Source organism: Scatophagus argus, chromosome 6, assembly GCF_020382885.2.
Source record: "Scatophagus argus isolate fScaArg1 chromosome 6, fScaArg1.pri, whole genome shotgun sequence".
In the NCBI taxonomy this organism is placed as follows: domain Eukaryota; kingdom Metazoa; phylum Chordata; class Actinopteri; family Scatophagidae; genus Scatophagus; species Scatophagus argus.
In genome coordinates this window covers 17,091,023-17,113,586 of record NC_058498.1, presented here as the reverse complement: position 1 = coordinate 17,113,586, position 22,564 = coordinate 17,091,023, and the positions used below count along the sequence as shown (strand labels likewise).

The window sequence follows — 22,564 nt, the reverse complement described above, 5'->3', positions numbered from 1 at the left end:
TTACCCATTCATGTGGGGTAGGGCACTGGTGTTGGATGGGCGGGGCCTGGCTGGTGGTACGACTCAGGGGTGTTTGATGGGGTTGAGGTCCGGGCTGTGTGGGCCAGTCAAGTTCTTTTGTGCTGGACTGCTGTGGGATGGGAGGCATAGCATTGTTCAAAATGTCTTGGTATGCTGAAGCATTAAGAATTTCCTTCACTGGAAGTAAGAGGCCAAGCCCAACCCCTGAAAAACAGCCCCCATACCCTGAATTCAATAATAAAGAGGTTTGTCTGAATAATTTTATCTATATAGTGTATATGATGAGTCACATACAGGCACAACATCCACAGATGTAGAAGCACAAATAAACAAATTCTTTAGCAACAAACATGCTCTGTCTCACTGAGGTGACTCTGCAAAAAACATTGCCCGATCCCCATAACAGGGAATCAGTGCAAAAGAGAAGATGCTGTGTATTTCTTTTCCCTATCTCTGTGTGTGTTTGTCAGTGATGGATTTTGTACGTGGAGAAAATGTCAAATAATTCCATATATACAGTACTGTGCAAAGGTTTTTGGCAGGTGTGGAAAAAAAATGCTATAAACAAGAATGCTTTCAAGTTTATTTTTATCAATTAACAATATGCAGTGAATGAACAGAAGAGAAATATAAAATCAAGCTAATATTTGGTGTGACCACCACTTGCCTTCAAAACAGCATCAATTCTTCTAGGTACACTTGCACATAGTTTTTGAAGAAACTCAGTAGGTTGTTCCAAACATCTTGGAGTCCTAACCACAGCTCTTCTGTGGATGTAGGCTTAACACCAAACAAAGGGTAGTAACACCAAATATTGATTTGATTTAGATTTTTCTTTTGTTTGCTCACTTTGCATTTTGTAAATTGATAAAAATAAACAATTACTATGTATTTTTGACAGCATTATTAGTTTACCCCATTTTTCACACCTGCCTAAAACTTTTGCACAGTACTAGGCTAGTATATCCACTGTGGCCAGAAACAGAATGGAAGACAAAGGTAAATGGTAAAGCTGTTATGTATGTGTCTAACAAAGTCTGACTGAAAATAAGTGAAGGTAGGACAGTGGAAGGGGAGCAGACTTGTACAACAAAGTCTGCTTTTCCTTTCTTGTAAACATTAGCTCTTTTAAAAACTGAATATATAATCAAGTGTAACCATCTTTAATTTAGATTCAAACTCTAATTGGTCTTGTTTTTGGCAAATATGTCCAGTGCTTTCTCATCTAATTCTTTTAAGGAAGATCCTCTGACTTAATTACAGTAAATGTCATCTGTCTTTGAGTTATTTTCCATCTATATATAAAGGACTTGCTTGAGCAACAATACTAGTTTCTCTCTCCATGTAATTGCAGGCAAAAAGAACTCAATCCTGATGCACAAAGTTCAGCATGATCTCAACTCAGGTGTTTTCAACAACCGCGAGAACGAGATGATCCAGGAGATAGTTAAATACGATCGGGAGATGGTTCAGCAAGTTGATGTACCTCGACCGCGGGCCATGTCAATGACACCTCCTCTGTATGGCTCTACTCATCCAGGATCCTCCACCCAGCCCCAGAATTCAGCAATTGCCTCCCTCCAGCAGGCCGTAGCCATGAACTTTTGCCCCCCCTTGCAAGGGAACACAGTGGGACTGGGAAACCTGCAGTCACCGAGGATGGTGAGGAGATTCCAGGTGATTGAAAGTGTATCCAGCCCTATTTCAGCCTCTCCACTGCAGTCTCAGCTCCTTGCTTCTGGTGCCTTTGCTCCTATCCTGTCCAGCCCTCCTGTCCAGAGCCCACTGGCAGTTGGAGGGCGATCATTCCAGTATGGATCCAGCGCCCTTGCTGGCCACACCTCAGGCTCCCAACTTTCTCTAGCCCAGCAACACATAGCCAGCCCTGCACACCGACCCAGTACACATAAGAGTACCCATTCCTTGCAAATGGGCAGTCTGAGTCAAGATGCCAGGGCCCTGTCAGCCTCTCAGCCCTCACTGCCTCACGAAGGGGTGCAGCCAGGTGCCCCTAGTCCACCACAGTCTACACGAGTCTCCTCCACTTCTATTGGACCCCCTCAGACCCCTGCAGGTCACACAGGCATCCGGAGTGCTATACCACATAGGGTGATACTGCCCCACCAGATGTCTGTGGGTGCCTTCCCTGTAGCATCCCTACCTGGTTCTGCGCATGGTTTTGGGGCTGGTGCAGGGCTCGGAGACTCGGGACTACCCAAGAAGGACTCTATAGCAAGCATTCCTGAGACAGACCACATCAAAGTCAGATCCAGGCTATCCTCAAACTTGTGATCTTAATGAACTCTTCTGGAGGAGTGACTCAGTGAGGGTCTTGGCTGCAGGAACACGGAGGATTTCTGCTCTTTCTCCTACAGTTCTTCTTCTCTCTACCCACTCCAATTTGACTATTCGAATGTACGAATGTTAAGTGAGTGGCACCAGGGAAAATCTATCAGAACCGAGAGAGGACTGTTCAAACATGAAGTCTGTACGGTTAATTTTGAAACTGCAGCACTGAGATGTTTCTACTTACAGACCATAGAAGTTGCACAGATCAGTAGTGGTAAAGTAGCATCTTCCCATCCCCAGCTCTTACTGTATTTTCTCACAACACAGGCAACAACATAGGAACATGTCTTCTTCATCATCCTTCCATTCACCTCATTTAATGCAAACTTGGGGTCAGATGGGACTAAAAGAAAATCAGGGACCTGCTTCAGATATCAAAATTTGGCACTTCAATGGGGTTTAATTGCTGTACCTGCTGTATATCTATCACTGTATAAAATGAAACAAAGGCATAGTTATTGTGGTTTTGTAAGTCACAAAAAGTTTGGACATTAACTTTGTGTGTATCTTTATAGACCAAATTTCAAAAATTGGATAGAATCCAGTAAGAGATCATATTCAGTATATTGTTTTCCCCCAGACTATGAGTGCATTTATAAATCAAACTGGAATTTTCAGAATCTAGCTGGCCTCTTTTGTGAATCTTCTTTGCCTCTGATAGTCTCCACAGATAAATATCTGAACCCCAGACAATGAATATCCTTCATACTGAAATTACAGCTGTGGGACAAATTGCCTAGTTCCAGCCAAGCCATTGATTTTTACAGGAAATGTCTGCATGTTTGTTTGATTCAAAGCTGCATTAATCAGTATTTATCACTAACAGTGAATCAAATGACTAAAGCTAATATGAAGGGAGGTGATTGTAGAGATGAGTTTAGACTAAAAGATCCCTCAAGTCTGCATAGCTGGAACTTTTTAGCTTTTTTTTTTTTTTTACCCTCATTGTTTGGCTAAAACAAAAGTCTTATTGGTTATCAACCCTGTTTCCAGTAACAAAAGGCCACTGTGGCCTTTCAGCAAAATTCATTGCTAAAATCCTTTATGTGTGCCCTGTACACTTAACAGGATAAAGAGCCAGATGTTCTTCAGAGAACTTAGTGTAGATTAAACCAGATTTGTAGGGGTCAAAAATCCACTTGTAAAATTCATTTGTCATTGCTGTTGTTCTTAATACCAAAAGTGTAGCTGGAGTTTTGACCTCTTCAGACTTCTTCCCTTTCTCTATGTACTTTGGAAGTATACTTGTGCCAGAAATCCTTACTCTGCTTCTATAGCATTAAACCAGATCTAAAAGGTGAGTAAATATCAGACTTACATCTGTCACTCAGCCAGAGAGAGGACTGCAGTGGGATTATTGTGCTGCTTGTGTCCACAGTTATATCCAGCTGACTATTATATGCTTATCTCATAGTTAATGTGTCTGCCATAATAACTTGATAAGGTAATAATGTGTTAGAGCTGTGTCAGCTCTCTGTCAGCTTGTTTTGTTGTTTGTGTGTCTCTAAGCTACCGACAATTGATTAATGCAGCTTTAAGATTAATGAATTAAACACATGTATTAAAAGTATACCTGACTAAAAGGCACTTCCTCCCAACAGCAGGCTTGATTTTTTGGGTTAATGGGTTGATGGTGAGTACTAATATCCCCCACTTTGTGAAAGTGTTTTATTGTATATTAGACATTATAATTCCTTGGAAGTTAAAAACAGAATTTTATATAACTCAAAAACTCCAAACTCACATAATGAAAATATATAAATAGAATCTTTTTCACATTTATTGTACCAACAGTATGGGCATTGTATCACTATGCCAAAGTCAGTTTATACAGATAATGAAACTCTTGCAAAGCTCAACCACGCTGTAAGCGTTACTGTTTTGATCAGCAGCCAAGGACAGTGCAGATACTTTGCAGAATGTATATTGCAGTGTGCCTCTGTCATTAATGCCTCAATAAGAGTTCATCGGATGCCGCTGATATGTGTCCAAAAGCATTAGGAAGGGAACCTTTTCTCCCAGACCTGACATTCTCCTCACCTCATCTCACTAATGCCTGAACCATTACTGGGTAATGAGAGTGGAAATTGGACTCCCTCGGGTCTGTTTAGGACTGTTATTATTCTCCTTCGATTGGATTTCATTGTACAGTGCCAATGATGAGTTTCTCCTCTATGATCATTTTTTTGCATTTTCATTTTGCTTAGCTTCAGTTCCTGCATTGTTATCCACCTTGAGAGTTCTGAATGGGACAAAGTTGAAGGTTTGTGAGTATTTTTATACAGTGTTTTTGAGGTCTGTTGTGCTTTTGTTTCTATGCCCAAATTATGCCCTGTGGAACCTATTTGGAGGCTCAAATATAATTAATTCGGAGGCTTGTTTTGAGACTAATGTTTTACTGGACTTCCTGTTGTGTCCTCGAGGCACTGTCTTAGGACGGGAAATTTTAGGGGCAAAATTAGTTGACAGACATTTTGTTCTTCATTGGAAAGTACACACGAGAGGAAGACAGATGAAAGGAGACAGGGAACAAATGGATTATTTAAATGGCTCATTTGACCTAACCTAATTCACAGCCAGATATGAATGACTCAACCCCATCATTTTAATAAAAGGTGAAGAATTAACGGTGAAACCAAAGTTTCAAGGGTAGAATTTTTTCGTACACAAAAACTGCAGAATGTCAAGATATGATTAACATGTCACAGACTGAATCCTTCACACTGGCTAATCATACAAATCAAAGAATATTCACCAAACTTATACGGTCATACTGTATGAAAGTGATGTTCATCACACAAAGCAATAACTGTATGAGAAAGAGTGAATTTTTATGCAGATGACATTTTGTTGTATGCCTGAGCTGTTGATGGAGATGCAATATTTCACCTTTTTGGACTGATTATTCTGAGAATTTCTAAAGTCTGTTTTCAGACGATATTCAGATTTAAAATGCACTCTTTAGTGACAATAATTTGATTGACATGGTTGTTATTTCTATGTGTAAACATATAGTTCATCATGTAAACCAGACAGTTTATTTAGCCTAGTTTACTGTAACTGTGGACATAATGAAAAAAAGAAAGTCTGTAAAAATGAAATAGCTTTTTAATATCTGACAAAATGCATATTATCATATGAGCTGATATTACTTGAGCATATAATTAAAGCAGAACAAAACCGTTTGGATTACAAAAGATGTATCACTTCTTTCTCTACAGTCTCTCACAGTACCACCCACAGTTTGTATATAATCCTGTGCCAGTTGCTGTGAGGTCTGCATGGTCCCTATTGTGTTTGTTTTGTTTATTTTTCCAAATCTCACACCCTAGTCCATTTGCAAAGGCTTTTCTCCCTTCTATGCCGTTACCTCTGCCATCGAATCAGCACCTCGCCCAGAACTCTGTAAATGCACTTTTTTAACTTTACAGGCATATTTAGTCTTATGAAAATGCTACAACAACTCCGCTATTCAATTTTATCAGTACGTGCAAATATTCAACTGTGTCTTTGGGTTCATCGATGACAGTAAAGCTTGGAGTTTCAGAGTGCTGAATATGGTTATCTACAAGTGCTGCTCATGTGGATTGAGTGGATTGTGACAATAACTTTTTTCACCCAAGTACAGTACATTCACACTAAAGAGTTCAGATTATTTCTCTCTTATCACCCAATAACAACGATGAAAAATCTATACCGGTAATGTATGTTTTTTTTATACTAGCTGTTTCTTTATTTTACAGGACTCAAAATGAGACCACATTCATCCAGCATTTATTTGTTATTTCCTGTACTTTTTCCTGTACTGTTCCTGCTTTTTGTTGACTTAGAGTACAAAGTCAACACCAGTACTAAAACCCATCCATACCTTGGTACTACAGACACATGTGGGTCATATAATGTACACTGAGATCTTCACCAGTAACCATGAATTCCTTTGAAGCAAACGGGTGATCTCAGGCAGTCACTGTGTGTGAAGACACTCAGAGCGCAAGTGCAAGTTTTTCTGTGTAAGAGACCTGATTTTCTTTTATTGAGCCATTCCACAGTTGTCTCATCCCTTAACATGTATTGTGCATACCTGGTGCCTAGCATATATTATAGTTTCCATATACATGTACTATATTCTTTATGCGTGTGGCTGTAATAAAAAAAACAAAAAACAAAGAAAAAAAAAACAAAGTACAAGCTCCTCACAATGCAAGCATCACTGTCAGTTATATTCCACTGCAATACATGTAAAAAAGAAAAAAAAATGTATTTGAATACAGTATGAATCTACTGCTTCATGTTTAGGTCAATATTTTTGGTTAGCATATTGGAAAAGCACAAACAGGTTACTAGTTAATAATTTTGCATATTCTTAATATAAACAGAACTTCTTAATGCAATAAAGGCATGTGATGGTGACTGCCTCTGCTTTCTGTTCTGTTGTTCATGTGTCAAATTTACAATGGCTTCTTGAATGTTTGTTATTGATTGTTTACATTCTTACTGGCTTAATAAGATCTGATTATCTGTCTGGTTATCAAGAAAATAATAATTAAAAAAAAAACATTTCAAACTCATAAAAAAACTGCATTATTTCTTATGTGGAATCACCAAGTCCACACTACAAATAATGCAGTTTTATTTTATTTTCTTTTTTACTTTCTTTTGACTGACATGCAGTAATGTTCTCTGATGGATTAGAGGGTCCTTGGTGGTACAGAAAACAATTAAAAATCAAAATATTTTGTCAGTAATGACAGCTAAATAGTGTTGCTTTTTAAAGAAAGAAAGACCCAAACCAAAGGTTTCTTCTAATGGCCAGTTGATATTCCTAAAATGACAATGAACAAGAGTTGGAGGTATTAGCCAGAACTCCGACTATGCTTTCAACCTGTGATAATTTGATTTTCAAAAAACTCAAAGGGGAATGCATTTGAAAACTCTGGTTTTGCTTTTTATTATGGACAGATAAGAATACTTTCTTAAATTGTTATTATCCTTGGCTAATGATTCCTGCCATTTCAGTTTTGTCTACACAATCGGGATGGATGATCTCCAAAGGCAATCTTAAAAGACTTCAGACACTTATGGTGTGAGTTTGCCATCCAAAAAATTAAATAAAGACGACAAAAGAAGCCTTATAGATGTAGTGCCTTTTGCCTATAATATGGTATTTGAAATAGTAGAAGCCCTTACATCCACAAAGTTCTTAAAGCATGTATACATCGATATAACATCTGATTTTGATTTGAACATCTAGGAAGGCACTCTTCAAAAGAGTGGCACTGACACCTCTCTATTAGAAGATCCAGTTCAATGAAGTGTCACTGCATCAGGCATCAGATGTTTGTTCATCAACCAATCACAGCCTGTCAGTCACAAAAGAAGGTCAGCCAAAAGAATCTTACATTGACATACACACACACACACACACACGCACCTGTCAGCGCTGTACCACCTGTATCCCTCTCCACTGTGCTGCCTCCTGCTGATGAAGAGCTCTGCCCCCCCTTTGCTCCCTCCAGGACTGTCTGCACACTCTGCTCCCCTGCTAGTGCTGCTGAGTGCTGGACGCTCGTGACGCCACAGGGCAGGAGATATGCTGGGAGACCCCAGGAGCCTGGCAAGGAAATCAAAGTGCTCTCAGTGAGAGTGAGTGGTCCAACTATCAGAGAGTGGCTTCCAGCTCCGGCATGCCTGGGAGATAGCGACCAACGCTTCCCTAGTGTCCACTTTCTGATTATCCCGTGGCTGGAATAAAGACCTTGTAGAAAGCCTCAGGCCACCCTCTGTACTGGATGTTATACACGTCTTTCTACAGGTGTGATGTCATTTAGTCACAAACAGCAAATACTCAATTCAAATGTAATTTAAATGTAAAACAGGCAGTGTTCCTTACTAATGTGTAATATTCATCACTTTTTAGATTTTGCAAGGAACATTTAACGTCGTCATGGTTGTCTATTGTTTTGAGCAGCTTTCATCTATTTCTGGTCATGGTGAGCAGCAGCCTATGTCAGCACGCTTTGAGTGTGAGACAGGGAAGCTATCAGGTCCCTGATAATTCACAAGGCTAACACGACAGAAGGACACTCACATTCACACTTACGAGCAAGCCTCCACTTGTCTCCCATCGAGCTGGACTGTTGGCAGAAAGCAGATGAGCTGCATGAACAGCTCCACACAGAAACACAAAGATCTGACACTGGCTGCATCTTGACCTTGGAAACAGCAGCTTGATGAAACAATCTAAACTCAACATCCACTCACTAGCTTTTCTTCAGCTGCATCTCACAGTTTTCATAAGCAGACTGGACAGACTCTGCCTGCTGATGAAGACTGTTACATATGAAAGCTCTAGAAAAAGCTGGACTTTCTGCTCATTTAAAATCTATTCACAAATATACTGCATGTTAATGACTGATAAAATGAACAAGACCATTACAAGGCCAACAAAGGAGAACTGGAGTCTAAGAACCAAAATTGTTTTTTTTTTTGTTTTTTTTCTTTAACCATAGCATGTTCACCTGTACAACACTATTCCATTCACAAGTCATTAGGTAATAGAGGGTTTGCCTTCAAGACACCTCTTAAGATCTAATATTATGATATTTTACTGTAGTATAGCTAACATTTAGCTTGCTTATGAATTAACGATCTCATATAAATCCTGTCTCAAGCATTATGATAAACAGAACTCAGGCCTGAATCAGTCAATAAGCACACTTTCTTTTCACACATGTTCGCATGAACATTACTGTGGAACAAAGAAAAAATCTTGCTGTGTTTTAGAGACATAAGCACATGCCGAAGCGGATCCATCAGTCGGGTTTAAAAACTGAAAAACTGAACGTGTGGGCTTAAGGGAAAAAAAAACATTTCAAAGGTAGTGCATAATTGCATTTTCTCGTCTCAAGAAGAGTCAGAACTCAATCACTTTTGCACTATATATTTCCTTAATAGAGAATCATTACCAACAAGATGTGTTAATCTCTGGAGAGGACCCATAATGGAAGCTATCTGACTATTTCCTGCTACTAGCCGTGTTCCATTACTGCAGCTCTCTGATCTAACAGCAGACATCCTTGGAATCACCCCAGAGAAACTGAGACAGGCCCATCAGGCTACATGGCAACTGCTGCTTGCTGTAAGGACATCTTCAATATCCTGTTTACTCTTCTCGGCCCAAGTCAACAGTAGTTTACCCAAAGTACAACCATCAGTTCACAAAAAAAAAAGACATTAAGTATGTGTGTTTCTTAACCTGCCCTCTCCGAACTAATCCTGCAATATGTTCTGGCATTTTTAGTGTTGTAACAGCAGCATTTTAAAGCTTATTAGCCGTTCCTCTGACATGAGTCACAGCTATTGATTGATCCACTTATACCCTCAGCATCCACCAATCCATCCATCCCCTCATGAGGTCATGTAGTGCGTTACAGCCGTGTGTCAGAGGCTAAGTTGTGAAATGTAATATGTGTTAAGCATGTGAGATCCTAAGAGCACTTTGCAGGACATGGCTCTGTCCTTGACAAATAGTCTCCAAGAGACAAAGGGAAAGGGGAGAGACACTGGGCCGATGCTTCGTGGAAGGAGACCTTAGCTTAGTTTTCTTTGGCATTTAGATGATGGCAGTTTAAGGGCATTGTGAGTCAATTTGAGAACGTGAAGGGTAACTAAGAATGGAAATTTACAGTCTAAAAATGCAAAGTGAACTTTGCGTAGAGCTGGATGGAATATATTTGCCAAATGCACAATCCTTGACGTAAGTCCTATCACAAAGTCCTTATAGGATGACTGTAGCCTGCATTGGAATTTGGAAACATGCTTATTTGCTTTCTTACTGACTTACATGACAAAATTCTCAAGTCCACAGTAAAGCGAAGCTGCCACCAGCAGCGGGTTTCTTAGCTTAGCATTAAAGGCCTGCACAGATTTCAAATGGTTTCAGACATTTTGTGGTGAAATCATATGTTCTATCACAGTAACATAGTAACAGACTCTTTTCAAAGTATGACTGTATTAAAAGAGCTCTTAGAATACACAATAAGGTAACAATATCCACATACTACCAGCTGTAGACATCCGGCTGTTACTGTGCCCCAGCAAGAAACTGTTCAGATTTGTTTTTACACTACATTTTGTACAGATTATAAAAACAAACGTAACATGTTGATTTGTGAGCTTTAGAGGTACTGATGGGTGGATTTTGTTTCCTTTGTTTTCCCTTTCTTTCCAGTGTTTATGCTAAGCTAGGCATTAGCTCTTGCTTTATATTTAGTGTACAGATATCACAATAAATAGACAGATATCAAATAAAAGTTATTAATGGTTTTTTGTGTCCTCTTTCTTATAAAATGGAAATCATATAAATTCTGCTTTGAAACAGACACATTTTTTTTCTTTTCTTTTCACATTTTATACCTGTAATTAGGCAATATTAATTACTGATCCTCACAAAGAGCACAATCACTGTAAAACCAAGTCTTTAGGTAAAAGCTCATTTTTTAAATAAACAAACAGATGAAAGTCACGGGTCACGCATCACATCATCAATATGAAGCTCATCTGCGAGTGCACATTGCCATGCAAATCATCTGAAAACCTGCAGTCTGATCAGCACCTGATTTATGCCCTCTCGAAGATTATTTCCATTTCATTATATTGTCACACAGGCAGCTTTGTTTGTCTGAGCCTACATTTGCCTTTGAAGATCAATGGCACCTTTCGTCTGAAACTGCTGTAACGTTTCCAGCAACGATCTGATAGCACTTCTGCTATTTTTACTTCTAGATGTAGCACTGGCCCAGAAAAATAAGATCTGAGTTGATTAGCAAAGCCTGCAAACCCTCTGTGGTACATCTAAAAGGAGGCCTTCATTTCACGATGCACAATAGAATCAAAATATGCCGATATAACCAAATAAAAGGCTGTCTCATTCATTGTACTTAAGCACACAATGAATAAGGAGACATTTTAAGAAACACATTTATTTTATGGCAATTGTCAAGTGCTTAGTCACTCCAAGAAGGTGAGAATCCAGAGTACACTGGAATACAATGCAACGGTATGAGCCCCTCAGCTCATCCCTCCACATTTTCTCTTTCTTTTCCTCTGAAACGTCTCCTCTTCGAACTTTCTCAGAAAACGTTTCAATGTTTGAACATTGTGCCAAAGAGCATCCTGCCACCCAGTAAGTGATGGAATCGATGATTAGGTGAGACACCCGCAGAGGCTGGCCAACGCTGTGGAGGTCTTCACAGCATGAAAATGCTCACACGCCACCAGTCAGTTACAGTTTGCAGGTGAAAGAAGTTTTCACTCAGACTTATCAAGCAGCAGAAGTATTGCTAAGCGATGAAAAAATAGACACAGCTCACATGTGACCCAGCCAGTATCGCTCACGTATGTGCACTTGCACACATACGGACCCAAATACATCCATTATAAGAGGTACTTTTCACTGATTGAAGTCTTAACATTCCCATCTGGTGCTGATTCCCTCATCTTACGCCTGGATGAGTATCTCACTCCCCGTCTGTCAGCCCACTAGTCAGTTAATCAGGCAGGTTCACTGTGTGCGAACGCCTCCGGTAACTCCAGCAGCTCCAGCCAGTCTGTGGACCAGGAGGCAAGCAGGCGTGTCTGGATCAATGTGCTGATGTTTGAGGGAGACCAAGCCAGTCAATAGCGCAGGGCCTGCAGCCTCCCCACTGCAATGTGTCAATCCCACTCATCTCCCTTCGCTGGCTCGCCATCGCAAGCCTCTTAGCTGAAGAAATATGTGGATTCTTTCACCTGCTGGAGATCAAAATCACCTGGAGAGACAAGAGACAGAAAAAGTGTCAGAGCAGGTTAAAATCTGCAGACAGCAGTTACAGAAAGTCAATCACATGTACTTCAACTTTAATGAGAAACATAACTTGAAGTCATAAATCAACAAAAAATGTACAATCTCATGCAAAAGTAATTTCTCTCAATCATCAGTTATGACCCTCTAGAAGTGAGGGGTGATGCCTCTATCTGCAGAGACCCTGAGCTCTGCCTTTCTCTCCTTATTTTCTTTCTACTTGTCAGGATGTTTCAGGGCATCGGCCTCTGTGCAGTGGTGTTTAGGCCCAATCCAATAACACTGCAAGGTTGGTACTCTATAAAAACATAGCGAGTTACAGCTGCCTCTGTTTCTCCATGGTCTCCCTCATCTGCTCTAAAGGGCTGCAGGTCTGTCTGCGTGAGCTGCACAGATACAGGCAGAGCAGGGAGACAGGATGAAGCCTACACTTCAGCTAAATTCACATGAAAGCCAGAGGGTTGTGCAGAAGTTTGGGTGTGTTTATTAGTGTTTTACAATGCAAAAGCTGTAAAACAATCAAAAAATAAAGTGTAACTTCTCTGATTCACTGCTTTGTTCATGCTCTCACCATCATTGTAAAAGGCAGAAGTGACTGGGCCTCTTCTATAATGAAAGTGATGGAATAAGTAATTTCTGCAGAATTAGCTTCCGTTGTCCTCTTTACCTCCTTAAAATTTAATACTCAAACAAGAGTTCCCTTAAGACCCTTAAGTTCCCTTAGTGTGATGTGTATTCACATGTTCAACAGATCATCAATGGAATAATTAAACATTTTATGTTAACACTGGGTTAATCAAAAATAACTTACAATAAATGTGAGACTGTACTCAGGAAACAGCTGTGGGTTAAGCTAAATACTAAGATTAGCATGCTAACACATTCAGAATGGCAATGCTAACTAACATGTCAATGTTTACCAGGCATAATGTTTAACATGTCTTATGTTTAAGTTTAATGTGTTAGCAAGCTAACATATGCCTGTTAGCCCAAGACACAAAGTACAGATGAAGCTGATGAAAATGTCACTATTTTTGCAGCAATTTGGTCATAAACCAAAGTACTGGACACAATGAATTTTTTACTGATTGATAGTGCTTGAACAGCAGGAGGAAGTTATTATAGTTCATTATACAGATGAAGCGACTGTAAACAATTTCACAACAACCCATTCAGTATTTGTCAATACATTTCAGTAAAAGCCATATGATGTCAACCTCATGGTGGCACTAGAGAAAAAAGCTGGCGATCACCAAAGTTAATATGATTAATCCCCTGGGCACCATGACTGTATGTAGAAAACATCAGGACTGGACACAAGTAGAGAACTGACCAACTGAAAGACCAGCATTGCACTCAGTATTTTGTGAGCTTTTAACTTATGGATCTCTTGAAAAGAAGATGATACGTCTCAAGGGTGTTTAGGATGTAGGTAGGATGTAGTCTGTTCTTCAGCCCCCTGAGTCCAGTGAAAGGAGGAGGAGTCACAAAGGGAGAAAAGGAGAGGCTTTTCTAGAAAAGTGGGTCAAACTCAAAAACTTTACATTTTTAAATTAGATATAACTTTTCAGTTTTCCTGGGCACCAGTAAATTTTCTATGAACTTTAATACACCACTTGACTGCTAATTTTAGCTCTAGATGAGGCCCTGCCCTGCACTCTGTGCTTTGCTTCTCTGACAGCTGCATACACCCGCAGGAGCTGCAGCTTGAATTATTGAGAAAAGGCCTGAAACGGCTGAAGAATGCAAAAACTAGCCATGAAGTAGCCAGGAAATTACGCTGACACAAATGGTTAAGCTAAAATACAAACTAACCAGTGCATCAATGTTTAAGTGCTTGTCAAAACATTAACAAGATGGTGGAACTGACATACTCTGCTGTGTTAAAAACAATTTCTGCTTATTAATATGCTAATCATCCAAACATGAATATACCTCGTACAGTTCATTTTTGTAGTTGAGTTCCTGTCTTGTATTTTTCTGAAGTTACCATGTATTCTGCAAGAACATTATGCAATAATGGCAACAGACAAGCTGTTACCATAATGACATATTCTATAGCACTGTGCACCAAAGTGAAGGAACAAAGAACTGAAAAGATGTTTTTCTTGACAACAGCTCACCATGGGTCTTACAACCTTGCAGCCTTAGTGTTGTCAACTGGAACGAAAGCAAAAATGTCATGTTTAAAAGACAAAAGACATGAGCACACTGAATAACTTAAAGCTTTTACTATCCCGATGGGCTGCTCCTGTATCCTCATCAATTTCGGACTCTAACTGTCGAAGCCTTAGAGTCTGCACGGTAATGGCTCTAAGTTATTCAGTGTGCACTCCAGTCTTTCCCCCACTCGCCTCTGTGGTCATAGATGCACCTGATTCGCCTCATCTCCTGCTAAATTACACACAGTGAGACCAGTTTCACCTTAACAAAGAGTTCAGGATCCTTCGTAGTGAAGGTTATAATGGATTTTATTCCAGATTCACTCAGTCGCTCATGGAGGGGACCCGGGGACGGATGGACACACACACACACACACCCCTCAGGACCACACCTGACTGGTCTCAGCCACATAAGCTGATTATGCGCAGAGGAGGGACACAATTAACAGTAATCAATTTATACAACCCAGCTGTCAGTGCCAAGCAGACAGTAAGTGTACAGATGGAGATGGAGTGAGGGGTTACATAACAGCAAAGCCTCCATCCACCTGCCTGACAGAGACGCTGCCTCTGTAGCTCCACTCTGGACAACAATAGACAGACGCTCACAGTGGTGTGAAAGGAAAATGGGAATCTGGACGTGCTATTGGCCACACAGGCAGGCATGAGTCCACCACTCATTACATAAGCTGAAATTTGAATTTTAGCCAAACTTTTCCTGTTTAAATCAGATGGCTGTATACCATATATGGGCAACAAAGACAGCTGGACAACGGACTACAGACAACGGGATTACAATACAAATGACAGTAAACAATAATTTAGCAATTATGAAACAGTACAGAAAATACAGGACTGTGCAAGAACCCTGTTTAATAACATTTTTATCATTTCTGTTAACCTCAAACAGGGCTTCAGGACAATAAACTGCTCTTCAATCCAATTAGGAAAAAACCCCCAGCTCCCTGCTTGTCAGCTCCCTCAAACAATAACCGAGCCTTGGCAAGGCCAGGTGCTGCATGCTAACTGACCTGTCTGGGGCACTTTGGACAGCAGCAGCTTCAGCCTCCTGTACTCCTGGTAGTTCTTTTTATTGGCCTCAGCCCTGCCACAAAGAAAAAGAATAAAGTTATTAACTCTGAAAAGAACACGAACATGTACGCTTACAGAGGTACTAAGTCAAAGGCAACTGGAATCATCTCTGGGAAGTTTCAGCTCTTATTCAAGTGTCATCCCCCAGTTCTGCTCAGTGATGATCCCACATATTTAAACCTCTGTAGGTTGCACAAACCCACATGTCACATTTAGGTTGTTGAGGTTGTTTATCAGACCAAACCTACCAGTTCAGTTACTTTTTTTTTTAGTTTAGGCACGGTGTTGAATTTTCATTATATTTAACAAATTCCAGATGAAGCTGTAGGGACGGTTAAAAATCTCTTCAGTTACACACTGCAACTAGTGAAGGAATCCAAAAAGTCTTTCTATTCCCATACGTCTTTCTCTCCGGTGCCCACAAGAATGAATAATGTGCTTGTGAGGCTTAGGGAGCAGTAATGTGTCTGTGTGAGAGAGAGGGAGGGAGGGAGGGAGAAAGACAAAGAGGACGAGGGCTGCTACGGAGTAAAGGCTGTAGAGAAGGTGTCCAATTATCGAAAAGAGAGAAAAACACAGTCGGATGATGAGCATAACCCAGCCTGAGGACAGCAAGACGGATAACACAGAGAGAGACGGGGAGAGACAGGGATGCTGAAAATCATTTTGTATCTAATGTCACAGACAAGTGAAGGAAAAACTCTGTCATGGTAATATAAATTTTACAATCTCATAACGCTTTATGTGTACCTTCTATTTTGACTGTACATGTGGGACTTGCATGTTCAGCGTGTAATGGCTTTTGTCAATATCATTAAAGTCATAAAAGTTGCATAAACACAGACAGCAAGGTAGAGATTGATGGCTGCTGTGCAACAAAAAAATCAAACAATAGAATAAGAACAGATTGCAGACATGACCAACTAAGTGTGAAAGAATGACCTTCTCATAATGACATAATATTTTGCTAAAAATTGAATATAATTTCGCTATGATTATGTGAATAGGAGATGCTATGAAAAAAAGCTTGCTGTACTGATTTTTATCATTATAAAACATTTGTATGTGAATATGACAAATTAAAGGTGTGAACTGGACTCACGGGAGCTCGGGGCAGTATTTCTTCACCAGGAAGTTGGACAGGTCTTGAAGGATTGGCTGGTTGTGCAGGGCAACAAACTGTTCTCGACAGATCTGACAGGAGGAAGAAGAGGCAGAGAGAAGTGTAGTTTGATCTAATCTGGTCCAGAACCCTGAAAAACAATCTCCTCACAGTGTTGCCACAATATTATGATACCTTCTACTGCATATGGACACTGTGAGTACTGAAAAATACAGCAACTTGCTGGAAAATCAGTACAGATAACACAGTGCACACGAATTCAGTGCAGCTTTTAACTAAATGTCAAGAATATCGACAAAATAAAATAAAAGCACTGAAGAAGAAGGAAAAGGGTGTAATAAAATGGCTAAACTGAGGAGCCTGTCAGACTTCAAAGTACCAAAATAATGTAAGAAACGTAAATAATACAACATTACATATTAATTTGAGAAACACTAATGCCTCCTTTTGGCTCCACACAAATGTCTGCTGCTATTTCTCGTCTATTCAGTGCAGCAGAAGCTTCAGCAGATGTTCAGATCACATGCTTCAAATAGGTCAAGATTTATTCAGCAAGTACGTTTCCATCGCAATTTGTCTTATTTTGCTTTCATCTATACAGCAACTTTTCCACCTCACCCAAGCAGAGGAACTTGTTTGGAGTATTTTGATTTTTCTCGCTGGAATTTTTTTTTTTTTTTTAAGAGAACATTCAAAACATGCACAAAAATGTGAACGGACACCCACTTGAGGCATTATTCAAGAGCCACATAAGGAACTTGTACTTTTCTCTGAAATATTACAAGTGGAACAAGGTGATGCATTTTCCATACAAAGCCATCAGTCTGCCTTTCTGCTCGAGTCATAAACACATAGTAACAGTGGCGGCTTTCTTCCTTTCTTTCTTCCTCACCAGTTTCTATTCACAGCCATCCACCACCCCGTTAAGACCTGGTGCTCTGACCATTTCTGTAGCACATCATATTGATCCTGCTCATAGCTCTTAGTCTTTCTGGTCTGTTTTCTACCCGACATGTGCCCACATCCCACAGTGATGTCACTGGGAAACCTGTCTGTACTGGGAGCCTGGAGGTTCAGAGAATATGTGGATGCGTAAAATAAGGAAAGTAAGTAAATAAAGTAAAGTAAAATAAGGTCCTTCTTCATGGGTTTAAGTGTTGACTAAGATATTTAATACCCCTCCTTTGCCACTGTGTCCAATTACCTGTGTAATGAGGAAGCTGTACAACCACACGTCAAGAGAATAAATGTACTAAAGGGCAATTGCTTCATTGGTTATAACTCCTGTGAGACTGGCTGAAGAAATAAAAATGTGGCTGTGCTCTGAAGATACATCTACAGAAAATTGGGACTTTATAGTAATTTGATCCATTTTATGCTATGCTGTGTCTCAGTCTGGGTCTGTTGACAAACTAGTTTCAGCAGGCAGGAGCAGAAAGCATGTTCTGTCTAATGGGGCTGCCTACTGCCAGCAGCAGCCTGTAAATGTCCGAAACGGAGACAATATTTAGTTTGTTTTACTGGCTTCACAAGGCCAATGCATCTACCTTAAAATAAGCAATGCTGATGCTACAGAAAGTATTTTTATCACCAACATCCGCTTCAAAAGTACTAAAACAAGCTCAGTCGTCAGGACTCACACAGTCATTCAGCAAATAATGAGCCAGAAGAACTGAATGAAATGTGCTTTAATTAATCATCGAAAAGGGGGAATTCTAAACCCTGATGATACCCGATCTGACGGACAAACGGATGATATGGACAAGGAATGGTGAAAGAACCTGGACAGGGACTAAAAGAAAAAAGGTTGTACTGTGATTTGATACCTTGTTCATGGCATCCACAGTGAGGGCGTGGGTCCAGAAACAGTCGTGAACTGAGACAAATGTCAGGCCAGCACTGAGAAGAAAAGGAGAGGGAACAAAAGGGCGAAGAGAGACCATGTAGAGGGATTGAAATCAGAGGAAGAAAATAAAAGAAAAAGAAGAGAAACTGGTAGACTTTGACAAGAAGTGCATTACAGCGACAGTAATTGCTAAAACCATAGCAGACATTCATTCAAAGCCTGTGTGAGTTCCATCATAAATTATCACACCTGTCAAGAGGCCAATTCTGTGAAATAAGCTTAGATTACAAGGCATATGACACTGATGCTTATCCAAGGTGATAAATACTTTCAAAAGGGGAGAAAAGACACACAGAAAGTCAATGTCAGAAGCATATTACAAACTGCCTTTGGAAACATGACTCTGCACAGGTGAGATAAAAGGAATATACTTGTATTTTACATGTTCAAAATATTCATGCTCTGATTACAGTATGTTAAATGATACCTATTGCAGTACAGAGACGTCAGCATCATGTGTGTGGAGTCCAGAGAGTGGATGAAATTTGGCGGGAAGGCATTCTTCTGTTTAACCGTGTCTGGCCTCCTGAGAAGGGACAGAAAGCCAAAAACAGACATATAAAAAGAGACTTCTGTAATGGTACCTGTACTTTGATGCTTTCTAATATAAACTGGGACGTTTAAGCCAAGCTGTCTCAGAAGTCTGACGTGGCCTCATTCTGAACTGTGCTGATAACTCGTGGGTAGACAATAGGGAAACTCATATTTTGATTTCTTTTATATCTATGTGCACTGCTTGCCAGACAGCATGTGCTACATAAAAAGCATCATACCCTTGAGAATGTTTTTTTTCTTTAAAGTCTGATAATGTTACAGTAGTTTGCAGATAAACCGCCAGGCCATATAATCTATGCATTAACAGTCACAAAAGTATTATACAAAGAGTCATTATCTGTATCTTTATCAAAACATTATGAGACAAAAATAACCAGTCACATTAGAAATTGTGACTACTTCCCTTTAAAAATGGTCATAATCAGTTGCTGCAGTGAATACAGTGCAATACAAAGCTGGTCTTATCTATGGAGCTGTAGTGGACTGGTGCCATCCACCTTTACTGACATCATCTATGAAAATACTGTTGGGCCTGGTTAGCTTTTTGCCTTACCATTTTTACACTTTTGTACACATGTAAACAAACAAGATTAACTTATTTGTTAGTGAGCTTTACAGGCGTTGGTTGGATGGGTCTTGTTACCTTTGGACAGAGCCAGTCTAGCTGTTTCTGCCTGTTTACAGTTTTCATTAAGCTAAGTGTCTGTTGGCTGAACCCTTAGGTAAATGTAGCTGACCACCAGAAAGGAAATAAGCATGCAAGTAAATGTTTAACTAACTCAATGAATCATGAAGTATTCATTAAACATGGAGACATTGTGGTGGTGTGGACAAAAGCAAAAGCATAAGATGTAATTAACAACACTATTGATGGTTGCATCGTCAGTATTATGGATGAGACCTGTCCTTTCCCTGCTACGACAAGTCAAAAAGCATGCTGTGAAAAGGTGTATTTGTGTGCATGGATTTCAACATCAATATTTTATTTTCTACTGTGACCCCTTGGGGACACTTTAGCTCTGTGCTTTATAAACAATAGTCAATATGTGAACATACACATTTAGAAGTGATATAAAATAAATAGTACAAGGTAATATAAATGCAGTGCTGCTGCTACTACTGACGATGACGAACCGAAAGTAAAAGAAGGATCCTGCCAATCTGTATCCCCATGCTGCCTTTACCCTGAGCCTGTGCCATTCAAATCCTCTGGGCTGCCACAGACCAGAACACCCTTCTAATGGGAATGGAGACAGAGCGAAGAGAACTTGGGCCAAACCCAAAGCTACTCACAGGCACACACAGTGTCAGTCTCATTTTCCTTCTGTCCTTTGTATTTATTTATTCATTTGGGCTTTTTTTTTTTTACCTTTTTAGTTTTTAGCTTTTAAGTTCTGGTGTTTGTGGGCTTGAGCTGAGCAAAAACAAGAGTCCTGTGTGGACATGTATTTCCAAGCTCGCTCGGCTATCTATAGTTATCTCCTCTTCCTTTCCCAGTTGTCTCACACATACACTCACACACAAAACAAACATGTCACCTTTAAATCCCACAGGCCTGACAGACTGGAAAGGTGCAGTCAGGACTCTAAGGGTTAGCAACCACAGCTCTCTAAAGTGCCAGATTTCTCCCTGTAGGGCTGATGGTTCACTTCATGTCACAAGAGATAATGAAAGTTGGCACAGGGCTTAGTATTTAATATATTTAATATGCTGCAGTTTAGAAGCAAGGATAATCAGCACACATCTAACAAGAGGGACGGAAGAAAAAAAAGTGAGGGGTTGAAAGCTGTCACTACTTTGCCTGTGACGCCATTTACATATTTAGATGCTGGACAAGCTTTTTTTAATCACAGCGGGTGCATTTGTGTGTGTGTCAGTGGAAAGAGAAGGCGAGAAAAATTAGTCATGGGTATAGGGTCAAGTTTAACTTAGAATGTCAGCCTGTGAAACACTGATGCTTTCTCTGACAGCAAATTTCAAGTTTTAGGCGAGACGGCCTTTCAGAGAGGCATTTCTTCCTCTCAACTCTGACTTCCTCCATCCATTTTTTTCAGTATTCACACTGCTGGATCTGCAGTGTGCTGTAGATGTCAGACTAAGGAAGACGGCTGTCAGTCGTTGTCATCTCTGTCTCCAGTGCTCTCCATCTTCCTACTGCTCTCTGCAGTTGTCTGTCATTCTGTCTCTTTTTTGTCCTGTGCTCACCTCTATCATCCTTCCTCTGTTCACTCTTTTAAAACTCTATCTACACAGTTTCTCTAATGGCTTCCCACCAACAGGCAGTTATTCATACATGCCAAACTAGCACTTCTTCAGAAAAGCCCACAAATCATTCTGTCTTCTTTACACCAAAAGGTCAAACATCTCTGAGCATAAGGAGACATAATAAATTTAATGTGAAACAACTGTATTCATACATTAAATCTCCTCTGATAAACCTACCGGCATTAAAGGGTTTTCTGTCATTTGTTATGCAAAACAAGCATTGGAGTAAAACATATTACTTCTATGAGCCACATGTGGGTTGAAATCCTACAGTATAACGTACACATTGACACCAAAATACAGTAAATCGCAATTTAGCTGAACTACCACTACGTAACTCTAAATAATACATAATAATAGTTACATAATGGCACACTTCTCATTATAAAAATTCTTTTTCTGACCATTCTTTTTCTTTTGCTGTAACAAATCTTTTGACACTTACAAGCCCATTTTCTTGAATAATCCCACTTTTCTTTCTTGCAAATGGGTGTATTTTATCAGTAATATGATTTAGCAGTATATTACATTCTACATCTGTAAATAAAGCCTCCAGACAAAGGAGTGTCAACAACTGTCCTGAACTAATTTCTCCCAGTTGAACTTCTTCCATCTCAAACTGTAAGTATAAAACTGCTTTCAGAGTAGTTCCAAAACACTTCTGATGGCATTTGCTGCTTTATAACAAATCCAAAGTTACATCAAAGTATGAGGAGGCAATTAGTGAAAATATCCACTGGAGATAGTGCTTTTGTGCAGCTGAAAGTCTTTAAAATGTAAGCTAATTGCCTCAAGAGAGTTCAGCTGCCTCCACCTCTAAAAGCTAAGAAGAAAGTGGTCAAGTCTGAAGCTGAATTTTGAAAACTTCAGACAGCAAACTCACTACAGTTAAAGACAAAAATGACCTGCTGGAAACACGGTTTATCTCACTAGCTATTCTCTGTCCTTGTTCCAGGTCGCTAATATGACATTTCAGCACAAAATGTCAATGAACGCCACGAGAGTATTAAGTGGTCACATTATATCTGCTGCACAGTGGAGAGAGTGGAGGAAAACTTACTTTTTGATGTCATGGTTGATCTTGAGGTTGATATTTTGCATTGCACCCTTCAGCTGGAGAAGCAAAACAAAGACAACAAATTGAGAGTGTTACAAATTGCACACACCGAGGGCATAGCTATGTTAGATACGTCAGTCTCTTCATATAATGGACATTTCCTAAAAGTGGTCAAACCAAAAAATCCATTTTC

The 22,564-nt window shown here is 39.8% G+C and overlaps 2 protein-coding genes across 4 annotated transcripts in view; one reads left to right on the top strand and one right to left on the bottom strand.

Moving 5' to 3' along the window:
* Nucleotides 1–2,869, top strand: part of hcn2b (hyperpolarization activated cyclic nucleotide-gated potassium channel 2b) — a 40,965-nt gene extending 38,096 nt beyond the window's left edge. For both annotated transcript variants that reach the window (XM_046390527.1, XM_046390526.1), the window contains one exon: nucleotides 1,376–2,869. In XM_046390527.1, coding sequence (XP_046246483.1) covers nucleotides 1,376–2,313 — 938 coding nt within the window. In that variant the 3' untranslated portion in view covers nucleotides 2,314–2,869. The remainder of the gene's footprint in view (nucleotides 1–1,375) is intronic.
* Nucleotides 2,870–10,362: 7,493 nt separating this feature from the next.
* The window catches only part of polrmt (polymerase (RNA) mitochondrial (DNA directed)), a 46,855-nt gene continuing 34,653 nt past the window's right edge, over nucleotides 10,363–22,564 (bottom strand). For both annotated transcript variants that reach the window (XM_046391554.1, XM_046391555.1), the window contains 6 exons: nucleotides 22,375–22,427; nucleotides 18,922–19,020; nucleotides 18,415–18,487; nucleotides 16,568–16,659; nucleotides 15,405–15,478; nucleotides 10,363–12,179 (listed from right to left, as the gene is read on the bottom strand). In XM_046391554.1, coding sequence (XP_046247510.1) covers nucleotides 12,130–12,179; nucleotides 15,405–15,478; nucleotides 16,568–16,659; nucleotides 18,415–18,487; nucleotides 18,922–19,020; nucleotides 22,375–22,427 — 441 coding nt within the window. In that variant the 3' untranslated portion in view covers nucleotides 10,363–12,129. The remainder of the gene's footprint in view (nucleotides 12,180–15,404; nucleotides 15,479–16,567; nucleotides 16,660–18,414; nucleotides 18,488–18,921; nucleotides 19,021–22,374; nucleotides 22,428–22,564) is intronic.